Source organism: Drosophila miranda, chromosome 3 (assembly GCF_003369915.1).
Source record: "Drosophila miranda strain MSH22 chromosome 3, D.miranda_PacBio2.1, whole genome shotgun sequence".
NCBI lineage: Eukaryota > Metazoa > Arthropoda > Insecta > Diptera > Drosophilidae > Drosophila > Drosophila miranda.
This window is the reverse complement of record NC_046676.1, coordinates 18872206-18883839: the sequence shown is the minus strand read 5'-3', so window position 1 is coordinate 18883839 and position 11634 is coordinate 18872206. Positions and strand designations below refer to the sequence as shown.

Here is an 11634-nt window from a genome sequence, read left to right as displayed (position 1 = left end):
ACAAAGGCACGGCGCACAAGCATAAAAGAGCAATCTGGCGATGATAACACAACGAGTACAATCTGTGTGTTGGCCATTTGGAAATCAGTTCTTCAACGATTCGCATCGCGATTCTACGTGACGTTGCCAGTGTTAGAGTTAGGGGAGTCACGGCCGCAAGACAATGCCGCTAAAAAGTCGATCAAACGCTTAAAATGTAATCAAGTTCGGTTCGGGCCATATCTTATCTTGAGCCTTGACATATGCCAAAGGCTTTAGTGTGAATCACGGAGCACCCACTCATCCGGCAGACAGAAAGCTAGCCAGCAAAGCAACCGAGTGTTAACTGATTTGGCTATAATGGATAATCTTGGGGCTATGCTTCTCACCCTCTGCCTCCTTGGCCTCCTGATCTTCCTGCTGCGTGTAAGTGGACACTACAGTCCATCTACTGCTGCTCCTGGTTGCCCCAACTATCAAGTATCTTTTGCAGGTACTGATGATAACCTTTCGCTCCTATACGATGTCGCTGCGCCTCAAGGATGAGCCAGGTAAGTGGGGTGTGGGATGGTTGTTCTTGAGAACAAACATAAATATTTGCCAGAGTTGGGCCACTGAACTGGTGCCCAAGAAGAGTGCCCGCTCTCCATAAATCATGAAATATATTCTTAATATATACATACAATGGTATTCCACACACACAAACACACACACACTCGCATAAACGGTTGTCCATGTACAGATATATATCTATTTGCGTACATTTATCATATCGCCTCATTAGATATTGCCAGGCACGAAACAAAACGGAAAACAGAGCAGAAATCACAACCAGCCGTAAGTAAGCCCCTGGCTCGGGTTGCTGCCTTTGTCACCTTATCAGCTAATGATTACAAAGCAAATATGTGCGGGTGTGCGGCGGGTGTGCGGCGGGTGTGCGGCGGTTGTGCGCAGGTCTGACCCATGCCCGGTTGGGGCCATCAATTTGGGCCAGTCTAGTTAGTCAGTTCGATCGAGCTCCGCCGCGTCGCCTTTGAAGCAATTGATACACTTCGATTCGTGTTACGCAAAATAATAAATAGATAGATAGACAAGAAATTATATCGAGTGGAATATGGCCCCTGCTTTAAACAGTACGGTTAGCTCTATTACAACCACAATTGCGAATTTGACGACCACTACTACGTCGATTAGTAATGCCACTGTGAGCCCAACTCCTGCTGGGTGGGCCAGCAATGGTGGCGGATATACCGCTACGTGGGAAGGTCCCTACGTGTACTACTATCCTAACTATGTGATGTATGTAACCCTGGTGTTTCTGTTCATCTTCCTTCTACCGCTTGTTGTGATTATGGTAAGCTGAGATCGATTTGGGATCTGCTCCTGCTAACCCTCCGCTTACTCCCATCCCCCTAAAGAGTGCCATGAAACGCAAGCGGGAGGCGCAAGTCCGGGCCCTGGCCCTGCAGAGACAGCGAGGTAATTTGTCACCAGTTTTGTACTTTTAATTCAGATAGTGCTATATGACCTGCTTGAGTGCTTCGAGGAAACCAAAGTTAATCAGTCCCAGGTAGAGGTAGTAACAGTTCAGCTTGAGCAGCTCCCAGCGCTCGCGCAGCTGCAGCCATAGGGCACGCGAACGGGAGTTGGCCAGCTGGGTCCTCTGCTCGGCATACGAGGATTGGACACAGAACTTGGACATGACCCAGAAAGCGGTCATGCGGTTCTGTGTGCGCAACGTCGATTCAATGCCCCGAATCAAATCGTTCGTCTTCAGGATGAGCAGCATCTGGCGATCGACCTGCTCCAGGACATCCGAAATGTGAGGTAGCACCATGGACGTGTTGCTCTGAAGGGTGTTCTTCTGCAAATGGAGATACAAATAATCAACATTAGATTTCGAGAGAGAAAATTTGGATAAACTCACCTCCTCTTTGGAATATTTGACTTTGGTGATGCCCTGCATGACCGTCTCCCAGGGACGGCCTGTCACCATGCAGGCAAACAGTCCGTACAGCTCCCCCTTGATTCCTAACTGCTCGCTGTGAAACCGCATGGCCTTGCGGTCCACATTGAGTATGCTTAGCCAGAGCTTGGAGTAATCGTAGCGGAACTTGTCCGTCAAGTTGGCGTACAGCCCGTGGTCCAGCAGGATGATCTCTACATTGTGCTGAGGTGTGCGCCGCACCAGAATGTTTCCCGGATGCGGATCACTGTGTACAAAGCCCGTCTTGAAGATCATCTCCGAGTACAGCTGGCCGATGCGATTGGAAACCGCAAAAGCGTCGATTTTGTTGCTCTTAATGTAGGAGAGGTCCGTGACATGGCCACCCTCCAGATACTCCATGACCAGGACACGGGTGGAGCTCAGATGCCAGTAGATCTTGGGCACGCGCAGCCAGCTATACTTCTCAAAATGCTTGGCAACCTTCTCGGCGTTGCGGCCCTCGTTCAGAAAGTCCAGCTCGACGGGCAGGTTCTTTTTGGACTCCTCCACCAGCCAGTGGATCTTAAAGTCGGGGAATATTCTGGATAGCACATTGACCGCCAGCTCCATCGTTTTCATATCCACGCGGGAGTTGCCCTTCACATACGGATGCTGCACCTTGACAGCCACTATCTCACCGGTCTTCAGGCGAGCCTTGTGCACCTGAGCTAGGGAGGCGGTGCCAAGCGGTTCCCGCTCAAAGCTATCGAATATATCCTCCGGATTGCACTTCAGGTCCTGTCGGATAACCTTGTACAGGTCCTCGATTGGATTCTGTGGCGCATCCGAGTGCAGCACCTTCATTGTCTGCACAAACTCCTTGGGCAGCAGATACTCCAGGGCACCTATGTGCTGCCCGACCTTGATGTACACCCCCTTATTGGTACATATCAGCTTCAGCAGCTTCTCGGCCGCTATCTTGTGCACCCGACTCTTCTCAGCCTTGTATTCGGGCGTCTCTTTGTCCCATTCCCTGTAGTAGAGCTCTCGCTTGTAGGTCAGAGCCACATCCACGACGGCAGCAGCGGAGCGCGACAGCCGCACAATCCCTAGAGAGTTCGGGTCGTAGTCGTTTGTGTGGAGACTGAGGCCGGTGCTGACCAGTCCAGCGCCCAAGGCGCCATAGCCCAGAACGCGACGCAACGACATCTATGGCAGCGGCTTCTGTGCTGTGGAATGTGAAGAAGAAAGTGTTAAAATTTGTGTGGTGTCTCGGTTGTTGGAACGCCAGCGCGGGAGCCAGTCAGGTGTGAAGCCAACAGGTTGTCAATGCCGATTAGCCCCTGAACTGTGCTCTGGGGAGGGCTTTCACTTCAAATTACCCCGAAATTAGTTTTGCGAATGAGTCTGGGTCTGAGTTCATTCATTAGTTTCAGCCTTTGCACTTTGTACTGGAACACTTTCGTGGCGGCCCTCTGATAGCTCAAATTGGTGCGATTAAACCTGTTGCATCTTTCAAACAGCACAGAGCAAACATTTTCATTTACATATCTCTCGATTTCTGTATGCCACATGCATCTTAACTTTCACCTTGTGCGAGGCGCCAACGCGTATTATATAAACGTGAATGAAGGTGAGCCGATCGAAAGGTTCGAACTTGTGCAAATAGTTTCACTTACTAGATTTTGTGCGCTTTAGGTGGCGCCGCTGGTATTGCAGCCGCGTACGTAAACAACAAGCAGAAACTTTATAGAAGCAATGAAATTATTTAGAAACGCGGCCAAGCGTCAGCTGCTCGGGTGACGTCACAGCAGAGTCAGCTGACGTAACAGCGATATGCCATGTTATGTTAACACCTTGAATCTAGCGTTTTAACAGCGAAGGCTATCGTTTTTACAGCTGAAAGCTTCTTAACAAAGAGCTTTGGCGGCAAGTTTAAATTTAAATGTGGTTTTGAACTCGCTTCCTTCTCTTCCTTCAGCCCGTCGTGAGATGGAAATCAGTGTGACGAACAACAATTGCAATGGCAGTTCCAGCTGTGCCGCTGGCATCAGCAGCGTCAGTGTAGGTGACCAGAACGACCAGATTACTGTGCTGCCAAAGACTTTGGATCTGCCGCCCAGCTACGATGAGGCAGCCTACTGCGAACAGAAGCACGGAGTCAGCAATGCAGCCTCCACACTGACCATTGCCACCAACCTGGAGGTGGGCATCAACGAGCCACCGCCAGTCTACGAGTCGGGAACTCTCGCCACCACCACGACGACAACCACCACAACGTTCCTGGTGAACGGTCAGCCACCGGTGTTGTAACAAAAACTTTCGATTCCGAAATAATAAATTGTATTCCATACTTAAATATACACGCTTATACATATATACAAGAAATTTTAAGAGTAATTCTTATGTATGAATAAAAGTTTCTTTAATTTTCGATTAAGCAATTTACTAAATGCTGAAATAAACGTATCCCTGATAATTTGTCAACTTTTCATTTCTTGATGTGATTCAAAAAAGAAAAGATGGAGCCACAGAAATGCCAACGAGACATGAAATGTAAATAGCTTCAATGAGATAACTTATTTAACTAAACTGAACGAATTTAAGTACATATAAGGAAGAATTTAGCATTTTAGTATTTCATCAAGTGTCGGTCCCCAGCGTCCATACGGATCCTTTGGGAGTATGAATATGTTGTCGCACCAAGAATAGCCAAGAACGCGAGTCTCCACAATCTTCTTGAATGCTGGATTCTCATTTATCAGATCCCTGTAGTTATCATTCGACACCACAGCTGCATTCCACTCGTACGCCAGCTGCAATATGAAGCTGAAGGATGGGAAACCAAGTATTTTAATGGAGATTTAATGGGAAATACAAAATCAATCTACAGCTTACCGATCATCGTAGCTGGTGGACATTTTACCAGGCAAGTTCTTGCATGGAGTAAATACGATCTTACCCTCTTTGTGCAGCTTATCCAGAAGTTCGGGATTCGAGGATTTGGTCGCATTTTTGCGGAACGCCGGTATCACAGCCTTGGCATTATGGCCCATTTTATCGAAATACTGCAGGCAATATTTGATGCCCTCCGAGGAGAATATGTTGGAATTTCCATGTCTGTGAGGGTATTGAAAATAGGTTCTTTAGCATACATACACGTGTATGTCGTAGCGAAACACTCACGCGAAGGCCACATTGCTGCCATCGATTATCACCGCTCTCTTGTTTGATTTCGGCTCGTTGTCAGTCTCTTCCGATTCCTCTGAGGGATTGAAGGTGTTTCTATTGTACTTACACAGCTCTTTCTTTTCCGCAGAAGTGAACAGGCTGTCGTTCATTCGCTTGCTACTCCACTTCTTTCCCTTCGTTTTAGAGCTTTTCAATATTGGATCATCGGGTGGCAACGGAATGAAGTCTTCCTCCGTAATAGTGTCATCGATAACAATGACAGAATCGGCATGTGTTTGGCTTGTCTTCGGCCTGGCCGTTTCGAAGCTATCGTCTGAGACGATGTAGGAAGCCTCTGACACGGTCTTCTTGGCCATGGTGGAATAAAGCAGTTGATTTGTTGGTTTCGATGTCCTAAGAAGCGCCGTCTGGCGATGGCAGTCTTTGAACAGTATTTGAGGTGATGGGGCGAGCAATTCCGCACGACGCTTGAAAGCCTTGAAGCTTCTGTCACTGGTAGAGGGCTCGCCATCACTCTCATCATCATCGATGTTTATGAAGGCCGTTGGGGGCTCCAGTAGCACGCAGTCATCATCATCATCGCTGATTTCTAGTCCCTCAACTATTTCTCCATCCTCAATGGTATCATTTTGATTTGGAGTTGAGCTCCCATTCGCCTGAGTTGCATGTGAATAAGTGGTCAAAGTCCAAACACAATCTCAACCTTACCTTCGGGGGTCTATAAAACTTGGGCTTGGGCAATACTGCCTCAGCCGGCGGATCGTTTCGAAACTCCAACCTGCGCTTAAAGTGCGGACCTTTGTTCATCCGGTATTTCTTCTTGATCGAGCTCATCAGCTTCTGGATGTATTTGCGATCCATTTTCTTCTTTTTCTTTTGTGCGTTCGGCTGCAAGCGCTTGGGAGAGTTCTGAAATAATCAAAATGCAATAATATAACTTCCTCGAAGCTACCATCCACCGTCTCACCCTGCTCCGATCATCTTTGAACTTCTTGAATCGAGCAGGTTGGTCTGCTGATGGCATCGCGGAACGCTCTGTAAAGTTACCTACTGGTGACATTGCGGTTCTGTCGCTGGTGGCTTCTGTAATTTGCTGTGTTTGATGAGCCTGGTGAAAGGGAATGCAAATTATGAAAAATTTCAAGCTCAGTTTTGATAAAAGAAAAAAAGAAAAGTAATCCATTATTACTTTTCCTACTTACTGTGTGCCCCTCACCCAAGAGGTTTTCAAATTTAAGTTCTCAAAATGTGCTTTTAGTAAAACGGCGTGCTTTTGAATAGTTTTTGATATACATATTTATCATGTTTATTGTGGGAATATGGTAGTAATTATATTAAAAGGGCTTACGTATAGATTGGCATAAAATCGAACTAGTAGACAAATTTTGATTAAACTTGAATTCAGTTCAGAATTAAGTTACAATTTATCTAGAGTCCATGCATGGGACTTTTAAAAAAAGACGTCCCAATCTGTCAAGGAACCTCTGTCCTTCGAGCAGTCTTGGTTGTGTAGTTATTTCATGCATTTCGAATGAGGTATAAACAGCAATTAAGTACACAGCTAAGCAGCAAATAAAGAGCCCTTTGGAATCTAAATCTGAGCAAGTCGCGCAAACGCCTTACTTCTTCAACTCGAGTATCTCGCTGCGTATATTGGCACGGGCCTGCTCCTCGTACTTGTCGTGGTACTCCCCAGTTGCATATATTGATGGTATAAGCAATAGTGTCTCCAGAACCTTAATGCGCATGGCCTTGTATGTCGCATCATCGAGATTTGCGTATTCGGAACGCAGAAGCGTTGTATAGTGCTTGTACTCCTCCGGTGAGGAGCTTGTGGATCATCAGACGGTGGAGCAAATAAGCAACAAATTCGTTTCGTTTCGGGGAAGGGAAAAATACTTACGCCAGCACCACCAAATCCACATCCTGCAACAAATTGGCTTCATCGTCGTGGCACCAGTGCACTTCGTTCTCGGGAGTTTTGCGTCCCAACAGGTTGCACACCAGACTCTTGGTATCATCCTGTTTAAGACACGCAGCAACACACAAGCTATAGCCCATGGTCAAATGATGTCGGACTCTTACTCACATCTTCGATGGTGGCTTCCTTGCAGAACTCCTGGAATACCTCGCAGTTTTCCTCTACACAGCTGCGGTTGCCATCAAAGTGGTAATACTGAAAGAATGCAGCCAGCACAATGTTCGGATTGGTGCACTCGGCCAGGTGCGACTCCTTGCGCTGCATCATCTGGTTCCAGTTGTGGTAGGCCCGCGAGGGACTGTCGTCACTCAGATGCTCCTGGATGCGAGTGAACCACTCATTGGCCACCTGCTCGGGCACATCGTAGTGGCTGCAGACTTTCTTCCAGATCTCTTCCATTTTTCGCTGATTTTTGGTGGGTTTTGGTAACTGCTTTTGGCAACTTGGATTTGATAACGACTTTTTCTGCCTTCGATTTGCTTGTCTGCGATGGTCTAATTCGTGTCAAGGTTTTTCTGGAACTTGCTCAATTTTCGTCTGTACTTAAGTTTTTCGGTGCTGCTTGGTTACGGCGATTGCGCACTGACAAAGGTACCACAACAACACAACACAACACTCAACATACGCGGCATAATCGGGTTAATCGCAATTCGCGTCTCGTACAACAAACTATGCATTTAATTTAATAACAATATATTCTAATATTCTATGGCTACGCTCACCGTGATCCTCGTTTCGGCGCGAGAATTATCTACCTGTCTTCTTAGGGCCGACTTGTTGAGCAGCATCCGCGTGGTCTTGGGTGAAGACAGTCCGTGTTTGTGCCGATGACGATGTATCCGCCTTGGGGTCCTTTTATTCTTACGTTTAGCCATTAAAGAATAGGACGTGTACTAAGTAAATTAATGCGGATAACTAGTAATTTTGAAAGTTCTTCGCTCGGTTGTTTTAATAAAATGCGCACAGCTGATTTTTGTCACCTATTCCTATTTCGATTTATTTATTTTATCGATTTGGTGTTTCCGAAAACGCGCTATCACATGAAAAATAATTCACCAAAAAATACCATAGCGCGTGATTTTATGAGAATTTTTATAAACAAATTTCTGAATGGAGCTGGACTCGTAGAAAAATTGTATTAGTTTGGTAGTATAGCATCATGACAGCCTGTGTACTTTGTTTGGGTTCCTCCGATGCTTCCTATGGACTGTTTTCCGATGAAGGGACGCGTCTCAACATAAGGGAGACCATTAACAAACATTTCCTGTTCTTTGAGGTAAGTTACTGGACGGTTGATTCGGATTCCAATATAAAGGCTCATCTTTAAACCCTCCCTCCCAGCTACCCATTGCGGATAATAATTCGGAGGTGATCTGCCGAGACTGCTGGAAAAACGTGAGCAGTTTCAATGAGTTCCATGAGCGAGTGTACATTCTGCACCAGCAGCGGCAGAGCGACTCGAAAAGTATTCCAATCGAGTTCTGTGGCGAGACAGAGGCCATCAACCCCCTGCTTGCGGCAGAGCTAGATGCCCTGTCCGAGGGTTTCTTTGCCCCCAGCGCGGTTAAGGTGGAGGTGAACGAATTGGAGCCTCTGACCAAGCTGGAGTTTCTAGAGGACCCGGTGGACACTGATGGACACAAAACTGCTACGAAAAGGCCCAGTGTAAATTCGGACTGGCCCACCAATCCAAAGCGTCGGATAAAGAATGAGCAGGCACTTGGTAGTGATTCAGATGGAGACGTTCCCCTGGCGGAGTTCCTAAATGATTCAAACGGATCATCCGAAAGAAACGGATCTAGCAAAAAGCGCCAACTGAGAAGAAGTACGCGGCGTGGCCGGAAACCTATGCCCAAGCTCGAGTCTCCTGAACGACTGAAAAAAGTATTGGCCTCAGATGACGATGATGACAATGACTTTGTGGCCGCAGAGGCTGTGCTGGGAACGGAAGACAGCGCCAGCTCCTCCAGTGACACCAGCGATGAAGACTCGGACAACAGTTTGCCGGACTTTGAGCCAGAAGAGCGTTACGCTGAGATACCCAAGCGGGTCGTAGTCAAGCCGAAAAAGTACAGAAAGCGTCCCAAGCCCTTGGTCCCACCTGTCCGCATGAGCCGCGAGGAGCTCGAACGGCGCAAGCTCCAGCAAAATGAGTATGATGAAATTATCATCAAGTTCTTCAAAAAGTTGTCCTGCGAAATATGCAATCTCCTGGTCCAGAACTTTGCCGACATGCGACGGCATCACCGCCTCTCGCACAACATCGAATCGGGCTACGTCAGCTGCTGCGGAAAGAAGTTTACGATACGTAAAACATTGGCGGAACATGTCATGGTTCATCAAAACCCCGATCATTTTATGTGCTCCCAATGTGGAAAAGTATTTCAGGACTCCCGCACCTTGGAAATACACGAGCAATCGCACACGAATCCGTCCGACAATACGGATCCCAAGGAGAAGCGGGTTTATCAGTGCGAAAAGTGCCCGAAAACCTTTACCACCAAGGCAGCCATCGAATATCACAATGTATCCAAGCATGTGGCCAAGTCCGATTACAAATTCACCTGCCCAGAATGCAATAAGAAGTTAGTTACGATTAGTCCTACGACTTTAAAGTAAACTCCAAACTTAATGTTTATTCTTTTACTGTTCCAGAATTCCCACAGAGCGCAAGCTGAAGGAGCACTTGCGCTATATGCATGACCCTGAAACTGCGATCATGTGCGATAAATGTGGCAAGACATTGCGCTCCCAAACGAATCTCAAAAAGCATCATGAGCTGGAACATTCCGACGAGCCGCGTCCCAAACCGGAGCCCGTGCAGTGCGAGATTTGCGGCACGTGGCTGCGGCATCTGTCCGGCCTTAAGCAGCACATGAATACGGTGCATGAGCCGCCGGGGGGTGAGCACCGCTGTCATATTTGCAACAAGACTTCAACCAACTCCAGAGCCCTCAAGCGACATATTTACCACAATCATCTCTGCGAGCGAAAGTTCAAGTGCGGAATGTGTGAAAAGGCTTTCAAGCGACCGCAAGATTTACGAGTACGTCAACTAATTAGTCCTCTATCATCGTATTTATAATCCTTCTTGTTTCTCCTGCAGGAGCACGTCTCCACTCACACCGGAGAGGTCCTCTACACCTGTCCCAACTGTCCAATGACGTTCTTTTCGAATGCAAACATGTACAAACATCGCCAGCGCCTGCATCGCGCCGAATGGGAGGCAGACCGTAAGAAGCCCCTGCCCCCCAACATAATGAAAATCTCGCAGGGTGCCTCCACAGCCATGAAGAAGCGTCAGAGCGGCACGTCCCTGTTCCCACAATCGGAACCAGCGCCAGCTGGTACACAGTTGCAGAAGCAATAGCATTTGAATATTTACGATATAGATAAATCGTCAACCATTATTATTAACTCACATTTAACACAGATAAGTTAAGTCATAAATAAGTAGACGTAGACATATTTACAACCACACAGATGGCCGGCCAGACTCTTGTCTTATCTAATTTTCGTCCTGCGGTATTTTTATGGCTTCGCACATGCCCTCCTCTCGATGAATGCTCGCCCAGTGGCGAGAAAGGTCTAGGCTTATGGCCCTACGGAACACCATGCAGGAGATATGGGGCAACTTTTCAAAGCGTACCCTGAGGAGGCCCAATTTGGCCAATGAGTAGCGCCAGTTCTTCATCAGGTGCGCGTTCTTGCCCACATGCTGAGAGTCGGGCGTTATGAGAACAAGTATACCTTCGGGGCGTAGGAGATCGTAGGCTTTCCGGCAGCAAAGAAGGCGCTGTTCCGCACTGGGCATGTACTCCAAGAGAAGACTGAATATAACACACTCGTAGTGGTTGGCAGGCAGACTCTTCACACTGCCCTCGCAAAGATCTGGCTCTGCGAGTCCTGGCGACACATCAACTTTCAGGAAATCCGCTTGGAGGACGTCATTGGTGGCGGGACACAAATCAATTGCCGTCACCTCCAGATGCGGGGAATTGGCAAAGGGATTGAAACAGCTTCCCACGTCCAGTACCCGCAACCTGTCTGGTGGCTCCTCCAAAAACTCGCACGTCACTTCACCCAGCTGCTGCTCGCTGGTGTAACATTTTAGTAATCTCTGTTCCCGCTGGCGCTTTTGCATGTATATGCCCTCGGTGAAGAAGTACTTGGTTATGTAGTCAATGGCCCACTTGATGCGGCTGCGTGCCTGCAGCTCCATGTTGCTGTCATTTCTTTCCCATATGCCAGCTAGTTCCCGCATTGCATTGGCGTACTCCAGCAGACGTTTCGCATTCTGTGGGCTTGTGTGCTCCTGCCAGGCCACCTGGGCCCCATGCTCCTTCGTAAGCTGCCGCAGGCTCTCATGACAGCTCTTCACTATGTTAGCCAGACGCTGATGCTCTTCAGTGGCCATAATTTTTGTGATTGGAGACTATTTACTACAATTTAGTATGAACTAACTTTGGTGTTAAGAGCAATCGATGTGTATCGATATCATCTTGGTCTTATCAGTAACGATAAAGCGCCAGTCCATACTCCGAACATGTCGCAA

The 11634-nt window shown here is 47.6% G+C and overlaps 6 protein-coding genes across 9 annotated transcripts; 2 read left to right on the top strand and 4 right to left on the bottom strand.

Moving 5' to 3' along the window:
- Positions 1–67: 67 nt before the first annotated feature.
- Positions 68–4385, top strand: LOC108159115. Of its 2 annotated transcripts, none has more exons than XM_017292098.2 (3): positions 68–405; positions 473–530; positions 3888–4219. In XM_017292098.2, the coding sequence occupies exons 1-3, from the start codon at positions 340–342 to the stop codon at positions 4217–4219; spliced, it is 456 nt and encodes a 151-aa protein (XP_017147587.1). In that variant the 5' UTR covers positions 68–339. The 2 variants fall into 2 exon arrangements, with proteins under 2 accessions (XP_017147587.1, XP_017147586.1); XM_017292097.2 differs by lacking the exons at positions 68–405; positions 473–530 and adding exons at positions 963–1333; positions 1398–1458 and having other exon boundaries at positions 3888–4385.
- On the bottom strand, positions 1460–3723 carry LOC108159111 (aarF domain-containing protein kinase 1). 2 transcript variants are annotated; one of them, XM_017292092.2, is made up of 3 exons: positions 3586–3723; positions 1907–3135; positions 1460–1843 (listed from the first exon to the last, which is right to left on the bottom strand). In XM_017292092.2, exons 2-3 carry the CDS (start codon positions 3113–3115, stop codon positions 1499–1501), a joined length of 1554 nt encoding a protein of 517 aa, XP_017147581.1. In that variant the 5' UTR covers positions 3116–3135; positions 3586–3723; the 3' UTR covers positions 1460–1498. The 2 variants fall into 2 exon arrangements, with proteins under 2 accessions (XP_017147581.1, XP_017147582.1); XM_017292093.2 differs by lacking the exon at positions 3586–3723 and adding an exon at positions 3289–3494.
- LOC108159108 (probable ribonuclease ZC3H12C) lies at positions 4310–8063 on the bottom strand. Of its 2 annotated transcripts, XM_017292082.2 has the most exons (7): positions 8044–8062; positions 7802–7972; positions 6066–6206; positions 5807–6007; positions 5093–5754; positions 4805–5026; positions 4310–4735 (listed from the first exon to the last, which is right to left on the bottom strand). In XM_017292082.2, the coding sequence occupies exons 2-7, from the start codon at positions 7952–7954 to the stop codon at positions 4531–4533; spliced, it is 1584 nt and encodes a 527-aa protein (XP_017147571.1). In that variant the 5' UTR covers positions 7955–7972; positions 8044–8062; the 3' UTR covers positions 4310–4530. The 2 variants fall into 2 exon arrangements, with proteins under 2 accessions (XP_017147571.1, XP_017147572.1); XM_017292083.2 differs by having other exon boundaries at positions 7835–8063.
- Positions 6370–7893, bottom strand: LOC117185813. The gene is made up of 4 exons (XM_033391373.1): positions 7802–7893; positions 7188–7748; positions 7002–7120; positions 6370–6928 (listed from the first exon to the last, which is right to left on the bottom strand). Exons 2-4 carry the CDS (start codon positions 7476–7478, stop codon positions 6718–6720), a joined length of 621 nt encoding a protein of 206 aa, XP_033247264.1. The 5' UTR covers positions 7479–7748; positions 7802–7893; the 3' UTR covers positions 6370–6717.
- An 89-nt stretch (positions 8064–8152) lies between the features above and the next one.
- Positions 8153–10559, top strand: LOC108159106 (transcription factor grauzone). Its single transcript, XM_017292079.2, has 4 exons — positions 8153–8355; positions 8421–9664; positions 9735–10125; positions 10186–10559. Exons 1-4 carry the CDS (start codon positions 8239–8241, stop codon positions 10447–10449), a joined length of 2016 nt encoding a protein of 671 aa, XP_017147568.1. The 5' UTR covers positions 8153–8238; the 3' UTR covers positions 10450–10559.
- Positions 10460–11568, bottom strand: LOC117188070 (S-adenosylmethionine sensor upstream of mTORC1-like). The gene has a single exon (XM_033391370.1). The coding sequence runs from the start codon at positions 11494–11496 to the stop codon at positions 10588–10590; it is 909 nt and encodes a 302-aa protein (XP_033247261.1). The 5' UTR covers positions 11497–11568; the 3' UTR covers positions 10460–10587.
- Positions 11569–11634: the final 66 nt, after the last annotated feature.